A 20,181-nucleotide genomic window follows, 5' to 3' on the forward strand; every position below is an offset into this window, starting at 1 on the left:
TCACACAAAAGATGAAGCGTCAGTTTTACTTCAGAAAATCACCGTAAGAGCTGAGTAAACACAGTAAGTTATAAGAAGTGCGCAAGTACATAAACGAATTTCGGTAGAGTTGAGGGAGCATTTTCTTTAAAAACAAAATAATTCCACTTCGTCTTCAGCGGCTGCCTCAGATTTCGTGAGTAAATAGAGAGAGCTCTGTGGATTAATACATCCAGCCACACAACACCTACAACGCTTGGGAGACATTCTCGTCAGTGCAGCAGCTGTGAACTCGATCAGGGCGGGGCTATGTTAGAACGGCAGTGTCTGTCAACACTCGTGGGCGGGGCCTATGGCTTTAGTGACGTCACTAAAGCCGCATTCTGAAAACAGGTCGTTGGGAGACACTGCTGATGATTTATGGGGATTAATAAAAAAGGAGTGAGTGGATTTTTATCACTATTGGCTGGTTGTGTACACACACTGCCAACACACATTTATGTCCAAACAGCATGCAAAAGTGAATTTTGCATAATAGGGGACCTTTAATAAAGCAATCTTTAGTGGCAGAAGTGATAGATCTAACATATTTGTAACACGGAGTCGGTTTTGCAGCCTTGGCTAAATGAAGTTTACATTCATCAACATCTATTCCGTGTGATAATATTAGATCTAGAGTATGATTACGACAATGAGTAGGTCCTGACACGTGTTGTCTAACTCCAATAGAGTTTAGATTGTCTGTAAATGCCAATCCCAATGCATCTTTTTCGTTATCTACATGTATATTAAAATCACCAACAATTATGACTTTATCTGCAGCCAGAACTAACTCTGATAGAAAGTCAGCAAATTCTTTGATAAAGTCTGTATGGTGCCCTGGTGGCCTGTATACAGTAGCCAGCACACATCTCAAACGCGATTTATCATTTACACTAGATAGTGTTACATTAAGCACCAACACTTCAAAATATAGGCTTATTAATATTGCTACTGTGATATTTAAATACGTCTGTAATGGGCCTATGAGCTTTTGAAGTTATTCATGTTCTGTTAAAAGTAATTTGTTAATATTTTGTTAAACTTTCCTTTTGATGTTCGATGGTTGAATGGTAAAGAGAATAATGTCACCTCATCGTTTATATCAGCTATGCATTCCGTTAATTTTGTGAATTGGTAAGTTTCGTCAGGGCGTGAAGAAATAGCTAATTTCTTCTCTTCTCTTCTCTTCTCTTCTCTTCTCTTCTCTTCTCTTCTCTTCTCTTCTCTTCTCTTCTCTTCTCTTCTCTTCTCTTCTCTTCTCTTCTCTTCTCTTATGACGAGGGCGGGGCAACCTGTCACTCACATGAGATCCACCAATAGCAAACCACAATCATCCAATCAATTCCCCACGGACACAATCAAAGTTTTTTGCTAAATTTTTAATCCATCCAATTTACATCACAACTTTAAATAGTGTAGAAATGCCGAAAAATATTTGTTGCAGAATGCTGTGCACATTACGAGTTAACAGTGGATCGACAGATTTATAAAGAGGTCTGTTTTCATAAACGTGCGTCCTGGTTAGGGTTGGGAATCAAAAATCGTTTCCAATTCCTCTTATCGATAAGAATTGGAATCGATAAGCAGAATCGGAATCGTTAAAATTAAAAAGATACCCAACCCTAGTCCTGGTGCATCTTGCCAGAAAAGAAAAGATTTCAAAATGACCACCAAGTGTGAACAAGAAAAGGCTTTTCTTTTTTTTTACTGCATTCTATATTCATCATGACTTGCAAAGTGTAAGATTACATTGTTTCCATGGGCCTCACTGTGTTTCAAGCGTTCTATAACCGTACATATTATGATCACTCTCTTATGTCTACAGGACTCTTGGAACATCGACTTAATTGATTCAGCCCAAGGCAGCAACAGCAGAACAGCATTGCTCTGCATGTCAACATCGCGGTAAGATGCATCAATCTTTTTCAACATATTAATGTACATATATAGCTGTCGAATTTCATCCATGTGTTCTGAATTCACATGTAGATTTTCATTAACGTGAAATTCAGTTCACACAGCTACTTTCATAAAGTTCACTGCTCCAATATGAATAACTGAGCACATCTGTATTCGTGTCTGTAATGCTGTTGTTTGTCAGAATCCTCTCAGAACACAGCGAGACCCGTGACGAGTCCAGCAAGAGTGTGTTCTGGGCCCGAGTGGCTCCTGTGCTCGTGTCCGATGATCTGCTCTTCAGGGTCTCTGTGCCGTGGGTCTCTGTGGAGCTGCCGATCAGATGGAGACGTAAGCGTTGCAGAGGACACACTCAAGCACCAAAATGTCAATGCTGTAGTACCAACTCGTCTGTAAAACATATTCTTTTGGACTGGCCAAACTTTAATGTTATGAGACGGCGCTTTTTAAGGACTTATTTATGGATCCAGAATTTTACAGTTTTTAGCACAAGTACATTTAAAGAATCTTTTATAGAATTGTACTCATTTTGTACATGTACTTTTTTTCTGTCTAAGTTTGTTTTCATTATGTTGTACTTATGATATTATGTTGTTATGTTTAATATGTATCTGCCATGTAATAGCCGGTGATGCTGATATGGCAATAAACTCAAATACTACTACTACTACAACAGATGACACGCTCAGTTTTACATTAGGCTGGAGCTTTTAGGACAGTTTGGCAAGCTTTATTTGCATTGTTTCATCAGTAAGCAGCACAGCTCGGGAACTGATGGAGGCGGTTCTGGAGACTCTGGATCATAAAGCTGCTGTCCGTGGACAATACCTGATGAAACTCTGTGACTCTGAGGAGTTTCTCAGAAGGTAATTTAAGTAGTGGATCTGATGTTCTTGTTGTTGCTGAATGGAAATGCCATCTCTGCTGTTGTTTAAGTGCATTAGATATTGATGCCGTTGTTTTGACTGTTTGTTTTACCTCTTCCAGTGATGAAATCTTGGGATCTCACGAACGCATCCAGGCGTATCATAAGTTTGCTTCAGATGTTCCCGTGAGGATGATGCTCTGGGACACCGTTGACAAAACCCTGACGCGAGATGTATGACATTTTAATTACAGTGGCTCAAAACAATTACTCATTTGAAGAAGCTCATATTGTTATGAGATTGCATGTTTCTGTAGGAGGAAGACGACAGGCAGACGTTTCATTTTAATCAAGTCCTCGCTTCTGCTTGTGCATTCAACACAATAAGGTTTGTTTACGTCTGTACTATGAAAGCATAAAGCTGACAAAATTCCATTTGAAATGTAATTTGTCTATGTACGGTATTCCTGTATTTTAATGTACATTTCCCTTACCTCTGCTTGGTGCATTTTATTTTTAAATTGAAACATCACTTTATATATGTCATGATTTGCAAAATTAAAATGAATTATGTTGTTAGCTGTGACGTGAATGTGTTGTTAGCTGTGACGTGAATGTTAATGCAGTCACTGCATTTTCTTACCAACATTGAATTTATTTCATAGTACATGCAATTTCAAAATAATTTTTCTGTCCTTGATGGATTCGCAGCAATTTTATTTGAAATTTTGCACATTAAGGCTTTTAAATGAATTTTACATTTACATTAAAACCAGAACTGGAACTACATTTTAGAATTTGAACTTTGTTTTGCTCCAAATGTTGCATATATGCGTTTGGGAAATGTACAGAAATACATTGCCACCATTTAAATTTACTGATACATATTGAACATCATTTGTTCTCTTAGGTCGTGTCTGCAGGAGAAACTAAATATCTACAGCAAGGAAGTAAACGAGCTCATGAGAAGCCAGGTTTGTGTTTCACTGAACTCCACATGCATGACTGAAATGCTTAGAAATTCTGTACATATTTAGAGTTTATTCTGAATGATCTGAGTGGCTTCATCAGTTGATGGATGGACTGTAGTCAAGTTTTTGTCAAGATGATGGTGTGTGTAATTATGAAACTGCTGCAAAGCATCTCTACAGGACACATTATTGTCATTATTCCGATCAGTTCAGTTCAAGCTTTGTTCTCATCTGCAGTCAAATCAGTGATATTGCTGAATATTAAAGGAATAGTTCACTTAAAAATGAAGATTGTCATCATTTACTCACCCTCAAGTTGTTTAAAACCTGTATGAGTTTCTTTCCTCTGCTGAACACAAAAGAAGATATTTTGAAGAATGTCAGTAACTAAACAGTTGTTGGACCCCATTGACTTCCATAGTTGGAAAAAAAATACGGATGGAAGTCAATGGGGTCCAACAACTGTTTAGTTACTGACATTCTTCAAAATATCTTCTTTTGTGTTCAGCAGAGGAAAGAAACTCATACAGGTTTTAAACAACTTGAGGGTGAGTAAATGATGACAATCTTCATTTTTAAGTGAACTATTCCGTTAAGTTACCTGACAGCAGCTGAAGCGCTCAGAGACATGACTGAATGTAATGAATGAGAGTGTGTGTGTGTGTGTGTCAGTGTGGCGTGTGTGTGAGTGCGGTCGTGGACAGCGTCGGCGGTGTGTGTGAGCAGATGTGTGGCGTCACTACAGCAGATCTAGAGGAGGCCGTCGGGCGGCTCAAGCGCTTCGCTCCTCTCGCACGGGTAAGGGGCGCATCTTACTCTCACTGAGGGAATGTCATTTCCAGGAATTATTATTAATTATAATGTTCTTTTCCCTAGACTCCAGTGGAAATGAATGACTGTGAAACTGGTGAGTCCACAAATAAAGTAATGTTTTGAAACATGCTGTTTTGATCTATAGGGGACGAGTAGTTTGTCTGTGATTTGAGTGTCTTTGTAAGCGTAAAGTCTGCATGTTTCAGCTGTAGTCAAGCTCCATCAAGCTCTGCTGAAGCTGCTCCACATTTTCTTCACAAACTTTGATTTGGACTTCAGAGGACCGGATGTTCCCGATCCGCCAGCATCCGCCATCCGGCTCAACACCCACATGCTTCAGCTCGACCTGACCGGCTTCTACAGGCTCCTGCCCGACTGGGTCCACGGGTACGACCGGCGTTTAACACCAGTGCAGAACACACACACCAGTGCAGAACACACACACCAGTGCAGAACACACACACACCTAGTGCAGAACACACACACACCTAGTGCAGAACACACACACCTAGTGCAGAACACACACACCTAGTGCAGAACACACACACCAGTGCAGAACACACACACCAGTGCAGAACACACACCAGTGCAACACACACACCAGTGCAGAACACACACACCAGTGCAGAACACACACACCTAGTGCAGAACACACACACCAGTGCAGAACACACACAGTGCAGAACACACACACCAGTGCACACACCAGTGCAGAACACACACACCAGTGCAGAACACACAGAACATACACACCAGTGCAGAACACACACCTAGTGCAACACACACACCTAGTGCAACACACACACCAGTGCAGAACACACACCAGTGCAGAACACACACACCAGTGCAGAACACACACACCAGTTCAGAACACACACACCAGTGCAGAACACACACACCAGTGCAGAACACACACCAGTGCAGAACACACACACCAGTGCAGAACACACACACCAGTTCAGAACACACACACCAGTTCAGAACACACACACCAGTGCAGAACACACACACCAGTGCAGAACACACACACCAGTTCAGAACACACACAACACAGACACCAGTGCAGAACACACACAACACAGACACCAGTGCAGAACACACACAACACAGACACCAGTTCAGAACACACACACCAGTGCAGAACACACACACCAGTGCAGAACACACACAACACAGACACCAGTGCAGAACACACACACCAGTGCAGAACACACACAACACAGACACCAGTTCAGAACACACACACCAGTGCAGAACACACACACCAGTGCAGAACACACACAACACAGACACCAGTGCAGAACACACACACCAGTTCAGAACACACACACCAGTGCAGAACACACACAACACAGACACCAGTGCAGAACACAGACACCAGTGCAGAACACAGACACCAGTGCAGAACACAGACACCAGTGCAGAACACAGACACCAGTGCAGAACACAGACACCAGTGCAGAACACACACACCAGTTCAGAACACACACACCAGTTCAGAACACAGTGCAGAACACACACACCAGTGCAGAACACACACAACACAGACACCAGTGCAGAACACACACACCAGTGCAGAACACAGACACCAGTGCAGAACACAGACACCAGTGCAGAACACACACACCAGTGCAGAACACACACACCAGTGCAGAACACACACACCAGTGCAGTTCAGAACACACACACCAGTTCAGAACACACACCAGTGCAGAACACACACGCCAGTGCAGAACACACACACCAGTTCAGAACAGAACACACACACCAGTGCAGAACACACACACCAGTGCAGAACACACACACCAGTGCAGAACACACACACCAGTGCAGAACACACACACCAGTGCAGAACACACACACCACTTCAGAACACACACAACACAGACACCAGTGCAGAACACAGACACCAGTGCAGAACACACACAACACAGACACCAGTTCAGAACACACACACCAGTTCAGAACACACACACCAGTGCAGAACACACACAACACAGACACCAGTGCAGAACACACACACCAGTGCAGAACACACACAACACAGACACCAGTTCAGAACACACACACCAGTGCAGAACACACACAACACAGACACCAGTGCAGAACACACACACCAGTTCAGAACACACACACCAGTGCAGAACACACACACCAGTGCAGAACACACACACCAGTGCAGAACACACACAACACAGACACCAGTGCAGAACACACACACCAGTGCAGAACACACACACCAGTGCAGAACACACACAACACAGACACCAGTGCAGAACACACACACCAGTGCAGAACACACACACCAGTGCAGAACACACACAACACAGACACCAGTGCAGAACACACACACCAGTGCAGAACACACACACCAGTGCAGAACACACACAACACAGACACCAGTGCAGAACACACACACCAGTGCAGAACACACACAACACAGACACCAGTGCAGAACACACACACCAGTGCAGAACACACACAACACAGACACCAGTGCAGAACACACACAGGAAACTTGAGAGTATTGGTTACTCCGTTTTACAAGTTAAACAAATTAAAGATTTCTCAAATTAAAGATTTAAGTACATGAACTCAAACCAAACGTTTGGTAGCACTTTATTTTACAGTCTTGTTCCCCGTGTACGTACTATAATCACAATAACTAGATGCAGACCGTGAACCCACCGCTAAAGGTCCTTGCACACTGAGTCTGAAATGTTCGTATGCGGTCTTTCGTGTTCGTCATTCGGTGGCTCTGAATTGTCAAAACACCTCTCAAAATGTTTGCTACGGATTCGAAAAACTCCGAAAATCGAACCTGATCCGAATTTTTTTATGATAGATGAAAGTTTCGGAGGCAGTGTGAAAACGTGATTGACAAAACGTGAGGTCGTATTTATTTTTTAACGTGCTAAAATTTCGGACGAGAATTTCGGACTCAGTGTGCAAGGACCGTAACCCCTGTAGTTGCCTTATATTTTCCAGTAAGTTCTTAGTAAGTGCACGTACTGTAAAATAAAGTGCAACCAAACTGTTTTCTTTACAAGTCTACTTGTTCACATTACTAGAAAAATATGTGGAAACGGATTACCTTACATTTCTCAAGGTTTTGCTCAAAATTGTAAGTTGTTAAAACAAACAAAACAGTGTTGGGACAAAAATGGGCCATGGATTAATTTACTGCAAACACTGCTCAAATACTTTGTGTGTCTGAAGCTCAACTGAATTAAATTAAATAAATAAATAAAACTAAAAACATCACTTTACCTCAAATCAGCAATACCATACATGCATGAACTAATGTAACTAGCTAATAAACATCACTGCATTAGCAGCTCGCAGGAGTCAGTGATGACAGACTCTGTCTCTTTAAGACACAGAGAACATTGATGGATGGATGAATGAGATGTGGTGTGTGTTTCAGCTACGATCACTTCAGCGTGAGCTGTGCGCTCACACACTGCGGCAGGAATCTGACGGAACCGGTTCTGTGTGAGAACATCAGCACGTCACTGCAGCTGCACTGCAAGATCCACTGCAACCGCCTGTAAGAAACTGGGCGCTTTCTTTATCGAGTTTATCAAAGGCCTCATGAACTATATCTATTTTGGTTTGTGTACGCCATTATTGGGATTAGGTTCAAAAGGGAAAAGAACCTGTTCTGCTTTTATCAACATTCAAGCAGGAAAACCTGCTCTAGAAGAGCCTGAAAACAACATCAAGACTCTGAGAAAGAGCATAACAGGTCCGGATTAATACAACGGCAGAAAGAGTTTTAATTAACGTATACCTTCACTAAATGATGCTCTCTGGGTGTTTACATACTGGAAAACTCTTATTATGCTCAAAATGGTGAGCAAGTTAAGGGTAAGATTATTCATTAGGATAAATAAAACATTAGGATACGTGTTCTTTGATTCAGTTATCTAGTGAACTCCCTGCTGTGAAACATGGGATTGAGTGACTGTGAAAGTTCAGAGTAATATATGTTTTTCACCCTGATGTTCTTTCTGTTTCTGTTGTGTGTGTTTCAGATTGGTGTTTCCTGTTCCAGTTAGAGAGCTGCCATATGAATCAATGTTGACTTTTCATCTTTTGGGCTCAAAACAGTCCAAAAGCCCTGAGCTTCTCTGCTGGGCGGCCCTTCCTCTCTTCAACAACAAGTATGCCATCAAACGCTCTTTCATAAAGCACTGATTTCTCTTAGTTGTCTTCTATCTGTCTGCTGTTTCTCAGATGCTCTACACACACATGTGCACGAATGCAAACGCACATTCCTGCTGACTCGAACAGTTTTCCAGTGCTTGTCACCGAAACTACCGATGAAATTGTTTGGAAACAACAAGGATTTTAGATTTAGATTTTGTAAATTATAACAAAGATGAAAGATGCACGATAATTAAACAATTTGAAGTCAAACATATTGTCGACAAAAATATAACACCTAAAAAATAACACAGCAATATTATAAACAATATACTTACCAAAGTATCAATAAAAAAAAAAGAATTTTGTCAAAAATGATCTGTTCCACCAGGATTTTTGTGAGGTTTTTTTTTTTGCTTCCCAAAATGACTGAATATGCTGCTGTTCTTAAACAGTTGTTGCATGTTTTGTGTTGTTTTGCGGTAAAAGCCCACTAGTAATTTGTGTCAGTGACAGTAAGAGTACATTTAGCTGTCAATACTTTTATGCATAATTACGGAATTTGTGGTTCTGGACCGCCATGCACAAGGCAATGGTGACACCAGCATAGAAATATTCATAATTCTGCTTTGCTTTGTTTCATATTCAGTTATATCAGTGTCTGTTGTTTAATATTATTTTTTTTCCCCCCACAACTTATAATAGTAGTATCAGTGGGTGCATTCACTCGACACATTTAAAGAAGTGCATATCCAGTAATGGAGCACAGAAGAAGATATTTGAAGAATGTTTTAAACCAAACAACATTGCACCCCATTGACTTTTTATTATATGGACAAAAACACTGTCTGAGACATTTCTCAAAATATCTTCTTCTTTAACCAACTTTTAGTCTTCAGACAGTCAATTTTTTCCCAACACTGGCAGTGCCACACACACTTGCGCTGTGATATGATGCAACAGTCTGTGCTCACATCCATAGAGTGTGTTAAGTATATTAATCTGCAGTGGATGTGTTTCGAGCCGTGTTTCTGTGAGCTGTTGTGACTGATGTTGTGTGTTGCAGGACTCTGGTTCATGGCACGGTTCTGCTCAGCATGTCCACACAGGTGCCGCCCAGGTGTCCTCCATCCGCAGCACTGACCCACGGTCATCGACAGCCCACAGGGGTCATTCTACAGGTCAGCTTGTCCGTACCGTACACACACACACGTGGTCTGGAAACATCAGTACCGTACACACACATGTGCTCTGGAAACATCAGTACCGTACACACACATGTGCTCTGGAAACATCAGTACTGTACACACACACACGTGCCATGGAAACATCAGTACCGTACACACACGTGTGCTCTGGAGACATCAGTACTGTACACACACATGTGCTCTGGAAACATCAGTACCGTACACACACATGTGCTCTGGAAACATCAGTACTGTACACACACACACGTGCCATGGAAACATCAGTACCGTACACACACGTGCTCTGGAGACATCAGTACCGTACACACACACACGTGCCATGGAAACATCAGTACCGTACACACATGTGGTCTGGAGACATCAGTACCGTACACACACACACATGCTCTGGAAACATCAGTACCGTACACACACGTGCTCTGGAAACATCAGTACCGTACACACACATGTGCTCTGGAGACATCAGTACCGTACACACACGTGCTCTGGAAACATCAGTACTGTACACACACACGTGGTCTGGAGACATCAGTACCGTACACACACACATGCTCTGGAAACATCAGTACCGTACACACACGTGCTCTGGAAACATCAGTACCGTACACACACATGTGCTCTGGAGACATCAGTACCGTACACACACGTGCTCTGGAAACATCAGTACTGTACACACACACGTGGTCTGGAGACATCAGTACCGTACACACACATGTGCTCTGGAGACGTCAGTACCGTACACACACATGTGCTCTGGAGACGTCAGTACCGTACACACACATGTGCTCTGGAGACATCAGTACTGTACACACACGTGCTCTGGAAACATCAGTACCGTACACACACACGTGCTCTGGAGACATCAGTACCGTACACACACACACGTGTTATGGAAACATCAGTACCGTACACACACACACGTGCTCTGGAGACATCAGTACCGTACACACACACACGTGTTATGGAGACATCAGTACCGTACACACACACACGTGTTATGGAAACATCAGTACCGTACACACACACACGTGGTCTGGAGACTAGGCCTGTCACGATAACAAATTTTGCTGGACGATAAATTGTCCAAGAAATTATTGCGATAAACGATAATATTGTCGTTCGAGACCATTTTCATCTAATATAATGATAATGGCATAATAATGCAGGTACACCTTTTCAAATTGCACTTCAAAAAATATTAAACATTAGGCTCAGACATAAATAGTGATACATTCCATAACAGGCAAAACTGCCGGTTAGGACCTTTGTAAACAAATAAAAAAAGCCTCAACAGGATACCACAGCATTTTGCACTGTCCTCCTGTTACTTTGTCGACTAAACAAACGCTCGAGTGATTGTGTAATTTACTGTCGGGAAGACGGAGACGCGCTTTATTGCGTGTATATGCTACGCACTGAAAATACTTGGTTAGGATTAGGGGTGAGGAGTGCGTGCCTATTACACGCCATAAAGTGCGTATCATATGCACGCAAAAAATATTTTTGCCGTATAAATGGCACGAGAAATAACATTTGTGGTATAGATACGCATTTTCATGAGATCGGGCTCGCTGTCGCGTTTGGCTTTGAAACCAATTCCATCTTTTTCTTTTTTCCCCTCCAACTCACAACTAGCGTCTTCTCTCTCTCCCGGCAGACGCCGCAATCAGTCCCGCCGGCGCTTTCCAATACAAAGACCATGTGACTGACAAGCGCCGCGGCGCCGCCTCCCCACACAAAGACCATGCAACTGACAAGAGAGTTCACTCCTCCTATACACTAAGGAACCGAGAGTGGTCATCCAGTCTATTTGGTAGAGAGAGAGAGAGAGAGACGAGGAAAACAAACAAGCATGCAAATGGAATTATCGCGGCCGGAAAAATTATAGAGCTAATTTTTTTTTATCGTGCGTTTAATTGATTTATTGACTATCGCGACAGGCCTACTGGAGACATCAGTACCGTACACACACATGTGCTCTGGAGACATCAGTACTGTACACACACGTGCTCTGGAAACATCAGTACCGTACACACACACACGTGCTATGGAAACATCAGTACAGTACACACACACATGGTCTGGAGACATCAGGACCGTACACACACACACGTGCTCTGGAAACATCAGTACCGTACACACACACATGCTCTGGAAACATCTGTACCGTACACACACATGTGCTCTGGAGACATCAGTACCGTACACACACACACGTGCTCTGGAAACATCAGTACCGTACACACACACACGTGCTCTGGAAACATCAGTACCGTACACACACGTGCTCTGGAGACATCAGTACCGTACACACACACACGTGGTCTGGAGACATCAGTACCGTACACACACACACTTGCTCTGGAAACATCAGTACCGTACACACACATGTGCTCTGGAAACATCAGTACCGTACACACATGTGCTCTGAAAACATCAGTACCCTACACACACACATGCTCTGGAAACATCTGTACCGTACACACACATGTGCTCTGGAAACATCAGTACCGTACACACACACGTGGTCTGGAGACATCAGTACCATACACACACACACGTGCTCTGGAAACATCAGTGCTGTACACACACACACGTGCTCTGGAAACATCAGTGCTGTACACACACACACGTGCTCTGGAAACATCAGTGCTGTACACACACACACACACGTGCTCTGGAAACATCAGTACTGTACACACACACACGTGCTCTGGAAACATCAGTACTGTACACACACACGTGCTCTGGAAACATCAGTACCGTACACACACACATGCTCTGGAAACATCAGTACCGTACACACACACGTGCTCTGGAAACATCAGTACCGTACACACACACGTGCTCTGGAAACATCTGTACTGTACACACACACGTTCTCTGGAAACATCAGTACCGTACACACACATGTGATCTGGAAACATCAGCATCACATTTACAGGGATGTAAGAAGTCTACACACCCCTGTAAAACATCTGGCTTTTGTGATGTAAAAACTGAAACAGAGATAAATAATATCAGACCTTTTGTACCTTTAATGTAAACATCACAAGCTATGCAGTGACACTTAAAACCAAAGTGACACGTTAAAATAACCTAACTGCATAAGTGTGCACCCCCTGTTATAATTGGCTGTGTTGATAATGAACTAATCCTCAAGCTGATGTGAAATACACACCTCTCTCTCTTCACCTGAAGTGATTACACATTAATCTCAGCTATTCTTTTTCTGACAAATTCTTGTGCTTTTACTTGTGCATTTATTTCAAGATAACGTGTCACTTTGGTTTTCAGTGTCACTGCATAGCTTGTGATGTTTACATTAAAGCTACAAAAGGTCTGATATGATTTATCTGTTTCAGTTTTTACATAACAAAAGCCAGCTGTTTTACAGGGGTGTTTTCTTCCTAATGAGTGAACATGTGTATATGTAACATATTCAACCACATTTTTTCCTCTTGAGATGTTTTTTGAGATTCATTCCAGAGTATAATTGTATATGTTGTTATGGCTTATGTTTATAAATGAAATCTCATTCATGTGTGTTTGTGTGTAAAGCTTTGTTTCCCAGACTCTGAGCAGTGGCGATACGAGCGAGCGTCCGCACGGCCCGGGTCAGTCCTCGGGTCTCCTGCGTGTGAACCTGCGTGTGAACCTGCGTGTGAACCTGCGTGTGAAGAGCTGCAGAAAAGAATAGCAGACGTGTCTCAGAAACACTGCCTGTCGCTGTCAGTATAAGATAACCCTCTCCTGAACCTGTGGCTAATGTGGACACTGATGTGGACACTGATGTCACTTCCTCTGTTGATCGCCCGTAGGTTGACTGAGAACGAGAAGCTGTTCCTGTGGAGCAGACGGCAGGTGTGCAGCTCGAGGAACTCACTCCTACACCTGGTGTTGGGCAGCGCTCCTCAGTGGAGACCGCAGAACCAGTCCGAGATCTACGGGATCCTGCAGCGCTGGGGCATCAGCTGTGAGGAGGCTCTGTTCCTCCTGAGCCACGAGTACGTGCTGTTTCTGTTTCCTGTCACAGCTTCAATAGACAAGGGTTAGGGTATTATTTCTGAAAGGGTTAGTTCACCCAAAAATGGAAATTAGCCCATGATTTACTCACCCTCAAGCAATCCTTGGTGTATATGACATTGTGTGTATGACAAGTGCATCTATCCATCATAAAAGTGCATCTATCCATCATAAGAAGCGCAGCTGCGTTGTATACTGGGTTTACCAGGGTAACTGCTATATTTCTGCTGTCCACCTTACATCTAAACAATTAGGATAAAATCATATCAGACCTTTTGCACCTTTTATGTAAAAATCAAAACCTGTGCAATGCCAATAAAAACTAAAGTGACACGTTATCTTGGAATAACTGCATAAGTGCGGCTCTTATAGTAGCAGCAACTAGAGAATATGCTAGAAAAATCTTACAAGAACAGCTGAGATTTACAGCTGAGTTAATCAGAGTCAAGACAGGTGTGTACTATGATTTTATATATATATATATATATATATATATATATACATATATATACTGTGTATATATATATATGTGTATATATATATATATATATATATATATATATATATATATATATATATATATATATATATATACACATATATATATATATACACAGTATATATATGTATATATATATATATATATATATATATATATATATATATATATATATATATATCATATCATATCATATCATATTCTAAATAAATCATAAATGTATCATAAATATATCATATTTTAAATAAATATGAATATAATAATTTATCATTTTGACTCATCCCTTTTCTTAAAAACATGGCTAAAATATGAGGTTTGTCATTTTATAAAACTGGTTTTGTTTTCATCCAGATCTGTATTATTTGAACTGTAAAGCTGTGTTTCTGACATGGAGTGACTGGTTTTTCAGATCCTGTTGTGTGATTTATCAGTACAGTGGAGTTCTCAACTTATCAATACAGTCTTATCTCTACAGTGGGGTGTGTGTAGTTGCTCATCAGGTCACACACACAGACAGAGACTCTACAGCAGCTTTACTGTGTTCCTGCTTCTGACGGGTTTAGTGTGAGTGTGAGTGTGATGATCTTTCAGGTTTCATGACCAGTTCGTGCGTTCAGTGGCTGTGCAGCGCTTCCAGCAGATGTGTGACAGTCAACTGGAGGAGTTTCTGCCACAACTGGTGCAGGTGAGACACACACCTGTAAACACACATCTGAGATGCACACACACGCCTGTAAACACACATCTGAGACGCGCACACACACACGCCTGTAAACACACATCTGAGACACACACACACGCCTGTAAACACACATCTGAGACACACACACACGCCTGTAAACACACATCTGAGACACACACACACGCCTGTAAACACACATCTGAGACGCGCACACACGCCTGTAAACACACATCTGAGACACACACACACGCCTGTAAACACACATCTGAGACGCACACACAGGCCTGTAAACACACATCTGAGACACACACACACGCCTGTAAACACACATCTGAGACACACACACACGCCTGTAAACACACATCTGAGACACACACACACGCCTGTAAACACACATCTGAGACACACACACACGCCTGTAAACACACATCTGAGACACACACACAGGCCTGTAAACACACATCTGAGATGCGCACACACACACGCCTGTAAACACACATCTGAGACGCACACACAGGCCTGTAAACACACATCTGAGATGCGCACACACACACACACACGCCTGTAAACACACATCTGAGATGCGCGCACACACACACAGACGCCTGTAAACACACATCTGAGATGCACACACACGCCTGTAAACACACATCTGAGACGCGCACACACACACGCCTGTAAACACACATCTGAGACACACACACACGCCTGTAAACACACATCTGAGACGCACACACAGGCCTGTAAACACACATCTGAGATGCGCACACACACGCCTGTAAACACACATCTGAGATGCGCACACACACACACATGCCTGTAAACACACATCTGAGATGCGCACACACACACACATGCCTGTAAACACACATCTGAGACGCACACACACACGCCTGTAAACACACATCTGAGACGCACACACACGCCTGTAAACACACATCTGAGATGCGCACACACACACGCCTGTAAACACACATCTGAGATGCACACACACACACATGCCTGTAAACACACATCTGAGACACACACACACGCCTGTAAACACACATTTGAGACGCACAAGTTCAAGTTCAAGTTCATTTATTTATATAGCACATTTAAACAGCCGCTAGACAGACCAAAGTGCTTTACAGAACAAGCATATAAAAAAGCAGCAAAACAACACATAAACACATAAAGAACAACTGAGCTAAGATTAATTTTAAAACAAAGAAACAATGTAAAATAGTAAAAACAGCCAAGAATCAATATGCTAACGAGAATAGGTAAGTTTTGAAAACAGAGAGGCTGGGAGCCGTTCTGATCTCTAGAGGCAGGGTGTTCCACAGACGAGGCCCTGCCACCGCAAAAGCGCGCTCCCCTCTACGCTTAAGTCTGACACGAGGGACTACCAGCAGCGCCTGGTCGTGGGATCTGAGACTTCTGGACGGAATGTACGGATGAATAAGTTCAGAGAGATAAACCGGTGCTATGTTGTGAAAAGATTTGAAGACAGAGAGAAGGATTTTAAAATCTATTCTCTGCCGAACTGGTAACCAATGTAAAGATCTGAGGATGGGGGAGATATGATCATATTTGCGACAATTATGGATGAGTCTGGCTGCAGCATTTTGGACTAACTGAAGACGGTAAATTTGAGAATCTGATATACCGCAATATAGTGAGTTGCAATAATCCAGCCGACACGTGATGAAAGCATGAACCGCCATTTCCAGAGTTATTGGAGTGAGAAAGCCTTTAATTTTAGATAGTAAGCGAAGTTGGTAGAAACCGGAACTGATTACAGATGAGATGTGTTTATCAAACTTTAAAGACTGGTCAATAAGAACACCTAAGTTCCGCACTCCAGTAGATTGAAAGGGAGATAGATTCCCCAAGTCTGGGCATGTGTACTGGGATCTTTCACTCGGGCTGAAAACAATGACCTCGGTCTTATCATCATTGAGGGATAGGAAGTTTTGAGCCAGCCATGACTTCACCTCCTCTAAGCATAGCAGAAGAGAGTTTAATGCTGCAGGATTATTGCGCTTGATTGGAATGTAAATTTGGGTGTCGTCTGCATAAAAGTGAAATGATACACAGTATTTCCTAAAAATTGAGCCCAGCGGTAGCATGTAGAGAGAAAATAGAGAGGGAGCCAAGATGGAGCCCTGTGGAAGACCACAGCTCAGAGGTGCCATGGAGCTGGAGAAGTTTCCCATCTTTATAAAAAACTTTCTGTCAGAAAGGTAAGACTGGAACCATGACAAGACAGAGCCTTTTATGCCCACCCACGTCTCCAGTCTAGCTAACAGAGTAGGGTGGTCAACGGTGTCAAAAGCCGCCGACAGATCTAGGAGAACTAGAACCACAGTGTCTCCAGAGTCAGTAGAGATATAAATGTCGTTTAGCACTCGCACACACACGCCTGTAAACACACATCTGAGATGCACACACACACACATGCCTGTAAACACACATCTGAGATGCACACACACACACATGCCTGTAAACACACATCTGAGATGCGCACACACACACGCGCCTGTAAACACACATCTGAGATGCGCACACACACACACGCCTGTAAACACACATCTGAGATGCGCACACACACACACGCCTGTAAACACACATCTGAGATGCACACACACACACACGCCTGTAAACACACATCTGAGATGCGCACACACACACGCGCCTGTAAACACACATCTGAGATGCGCACACACACACACGCCTGTAAACACACATCTGAGATGCACACACACACACACGCCTGTAAACACACATCTGAGATGCACACACACACACATGCCTGTAAACACACATCTGAGATGCACACACACACACATGCCTGTAAACACACATCTGAGATGCACACACACACACATGCCTGTAAACACACATCTGAGACGCACACACACACGCCTGTAAACACACATTTGAGACGCACACACACACACACGCCTGTAAACACACATTTGAGACGCACACACACACACACGCCTGTAAACACACATCTGAGATGCACACACACACACGCCTGTAAACACACATCTGAGATGCACACACACACGCCTGTAAACACACATCTGAGACGCACACACACACACGCCTGTAAACACACATTTGAGACGCACACACACACATGCGCCTGTAAACACACATCTGAGATGCGCACACACACACGCCTGTAAACACACATCTGAGATGCGCACACACACACGCCTGTAAACACACATCTGAGATGCGCACACACACACACGCCTGTAAACACACATTTGAGACGCACACACACACACACACGCCTGTAAACACACATCTGAGACGCACACACACACGCGCCTGTAAACACACATCTGAGACGCGCACACACACACGCCTGTAAACACACATCTGAGACGCACACACACACACACGCCTGTAAACACACATTTGAGACGCACACACACACGCCTGTAAACACACATCTGAGATGCGCACACACACACGCCTGTAAACACACATCTGAGATGCGCACACACACACGCCTGTAAACACACATCTGAGATGCGCACACAAACACGCCTATAAACACACATCTGAGATGCGCACACACACGCCTGTAAACACACATCTGAGATGCGCACACACACACGCCTGTAAACACACATTTGAGACGCACACACACACACACGCCTGTAAACACACATCTGAGATGCGCACACACACACACGCCTGTAAACACACATTTGAGACGCACACACACACACACACGCCTGTAAACACACATCTGAGACGCACACACACATGCGCCTGTAAACACACATCTGAGACGCGCACACACACACGCCTGTAAACACACATCTGAGACGCACACACACACACACGCCTGTAAACACACATTTGAGACGCACACACACACGCCTGTAAACACACATCTGAGATGCGCACACACACACGCCTGTAAACACACATCTGAGATGCGCACACACACACGCCTGTAAACACACATCTGAGATGCGCACACACACACGCCTGTAAACACACATCTGAGATGCGCACACAAACACGCCTATAAACACACATCTGAGATACGCACACACGCCTGTAAACACACATCTGAGATGCACACACACACACACACGCCTGTAAACACACATTTGAGACGCACACACACACACACGCCTGTAAACACACATCTGAGATGCACACACACACACACGCCTGTAAACACACATCTGAGACACACACACACACACACACACGCCTGTAAACACACATCTGAGATGCGCACACACACACGCCTGTAAACACACATCTGAGACGCACACACACACACGCCTGTAAACACACATCTGAGATGTGCACACACACACGCCTGTAAACACACATTTGAGACGCGCACACACACACGCCTGTAAACACACATTTAAAACGCACACACACACACGCCTGTAAACACACATCTGAGATGCGCACACACACACGCCTGTAAACACATTTGAGACGCACACACACACACACACACGCCTGTAAACACACATCTGAGATGCACACACGCCTGTAAACACACATTTGAGACGCACACACACACGCCTGTAAACACACATCTGAGATGCGCACACACACACGCCTGTAAACACACATCTGAGATGCGCACACACACACCTGGAAACACACATTTGAGACGCACACATACACACACACGCCTGTAAACACACATCTGAGATGCGCACACACACACACGCCTGTAAACACACATCTGAGACGCACACACACACGCTTGTAAACACACATCTGAGACGCGCACACACACACACATCTGAGACGCACACACACACGCTTGTAAACACACATCTGAGACGCGCACACACACACACGCCTGTAAACGCACATCTGAGACACACACACACGCCTGTAAACACACATTTGAGACGCACACACACGCCTGTAAACACACATCTGAGATGCGCACACACACGCCTGTAAACACACATCTGAGATACACACACACACGCCTGTAAACACACATTTGAGACGCACACACACGCCTGTAAACACACATC

The 20,181-nt window shown here is 43.5% G+C and overlaps 1 protein-coding gene across 1 annotated transcript in view; it reads left to right on the forward strand.

Annotated features, from left to right (window-relative positions):
- The window catches only part of pik3c2g (phosphatidylinositol-4-phosphate 3-kinase catalytic subunit type 2 gamma), a 53,597-nt gene that overhangs the window by 4,263 nt on the left and 29,153 nt on the right, over positions 1-20,181 (forward strand). Inside the window, exons 2-16 of the mRNA XM_084123821.1 lie at positions 1,847-1,926; positions 2,123-2,268; positions 2,690-2,804; positions 2,926-3,037; positions 3,121-3,191; positions 3,714-3,777; positions 4,447-4,572; positions 4,651-4,681; positions 4,794-4,974; positions 8,015-8,137; positions 8,625-8,753; positions 9,803-9,917; positions 13,506-13,675; positions 13,766-13,951; positions 15,061-15,154. Coding sequence (XP_083979947.1) covers positions 1,847-1,926; positions 2,123-2,268; positions 2,690-2,804; positions 2,926-3,037; positions 3,121-3,191; positions 3,714-3,777; positions 4,447-4,572; positions 4,651-4,681; positions 4,794-4,974; positions 8,015-8,137; positions 8,625-8,753; positions 9,803-9,917; positions 13,506-13,675; positions 13,766-13,951; positions 15,061-15,154 — 1,743 coding nt within the window. The remainder of the gene's footprint in view (positions 1-1,846; positions 1,927-2,122; positions 2,269-2,689; positions 2,805-2,925; positions 3,038-3,120; positions 3,192-3,713; positions 3,778-4,446; positions 4,573-4,650; positions 4,682-4,793; positions 4,975-8,014; positions 8,138-8,624; positions 8,754-9,802; positions 9,918-13,505; positions 13,676-13,765; positions 13,952-15,060; positions 15,155-20,181) is intronic.

This window comes from Abramis brama (assembly GCF_963993115.1).
Source record: "Abramis brama genome assembly, chromosome: 9".
In the NCBI taxonomy this organism is placed as follows: Eukaryota; Metazoa; Chordata; class Actinopteri; order Cypriniformes; family Leuciscidae; genus Abramis; species Abramis brama.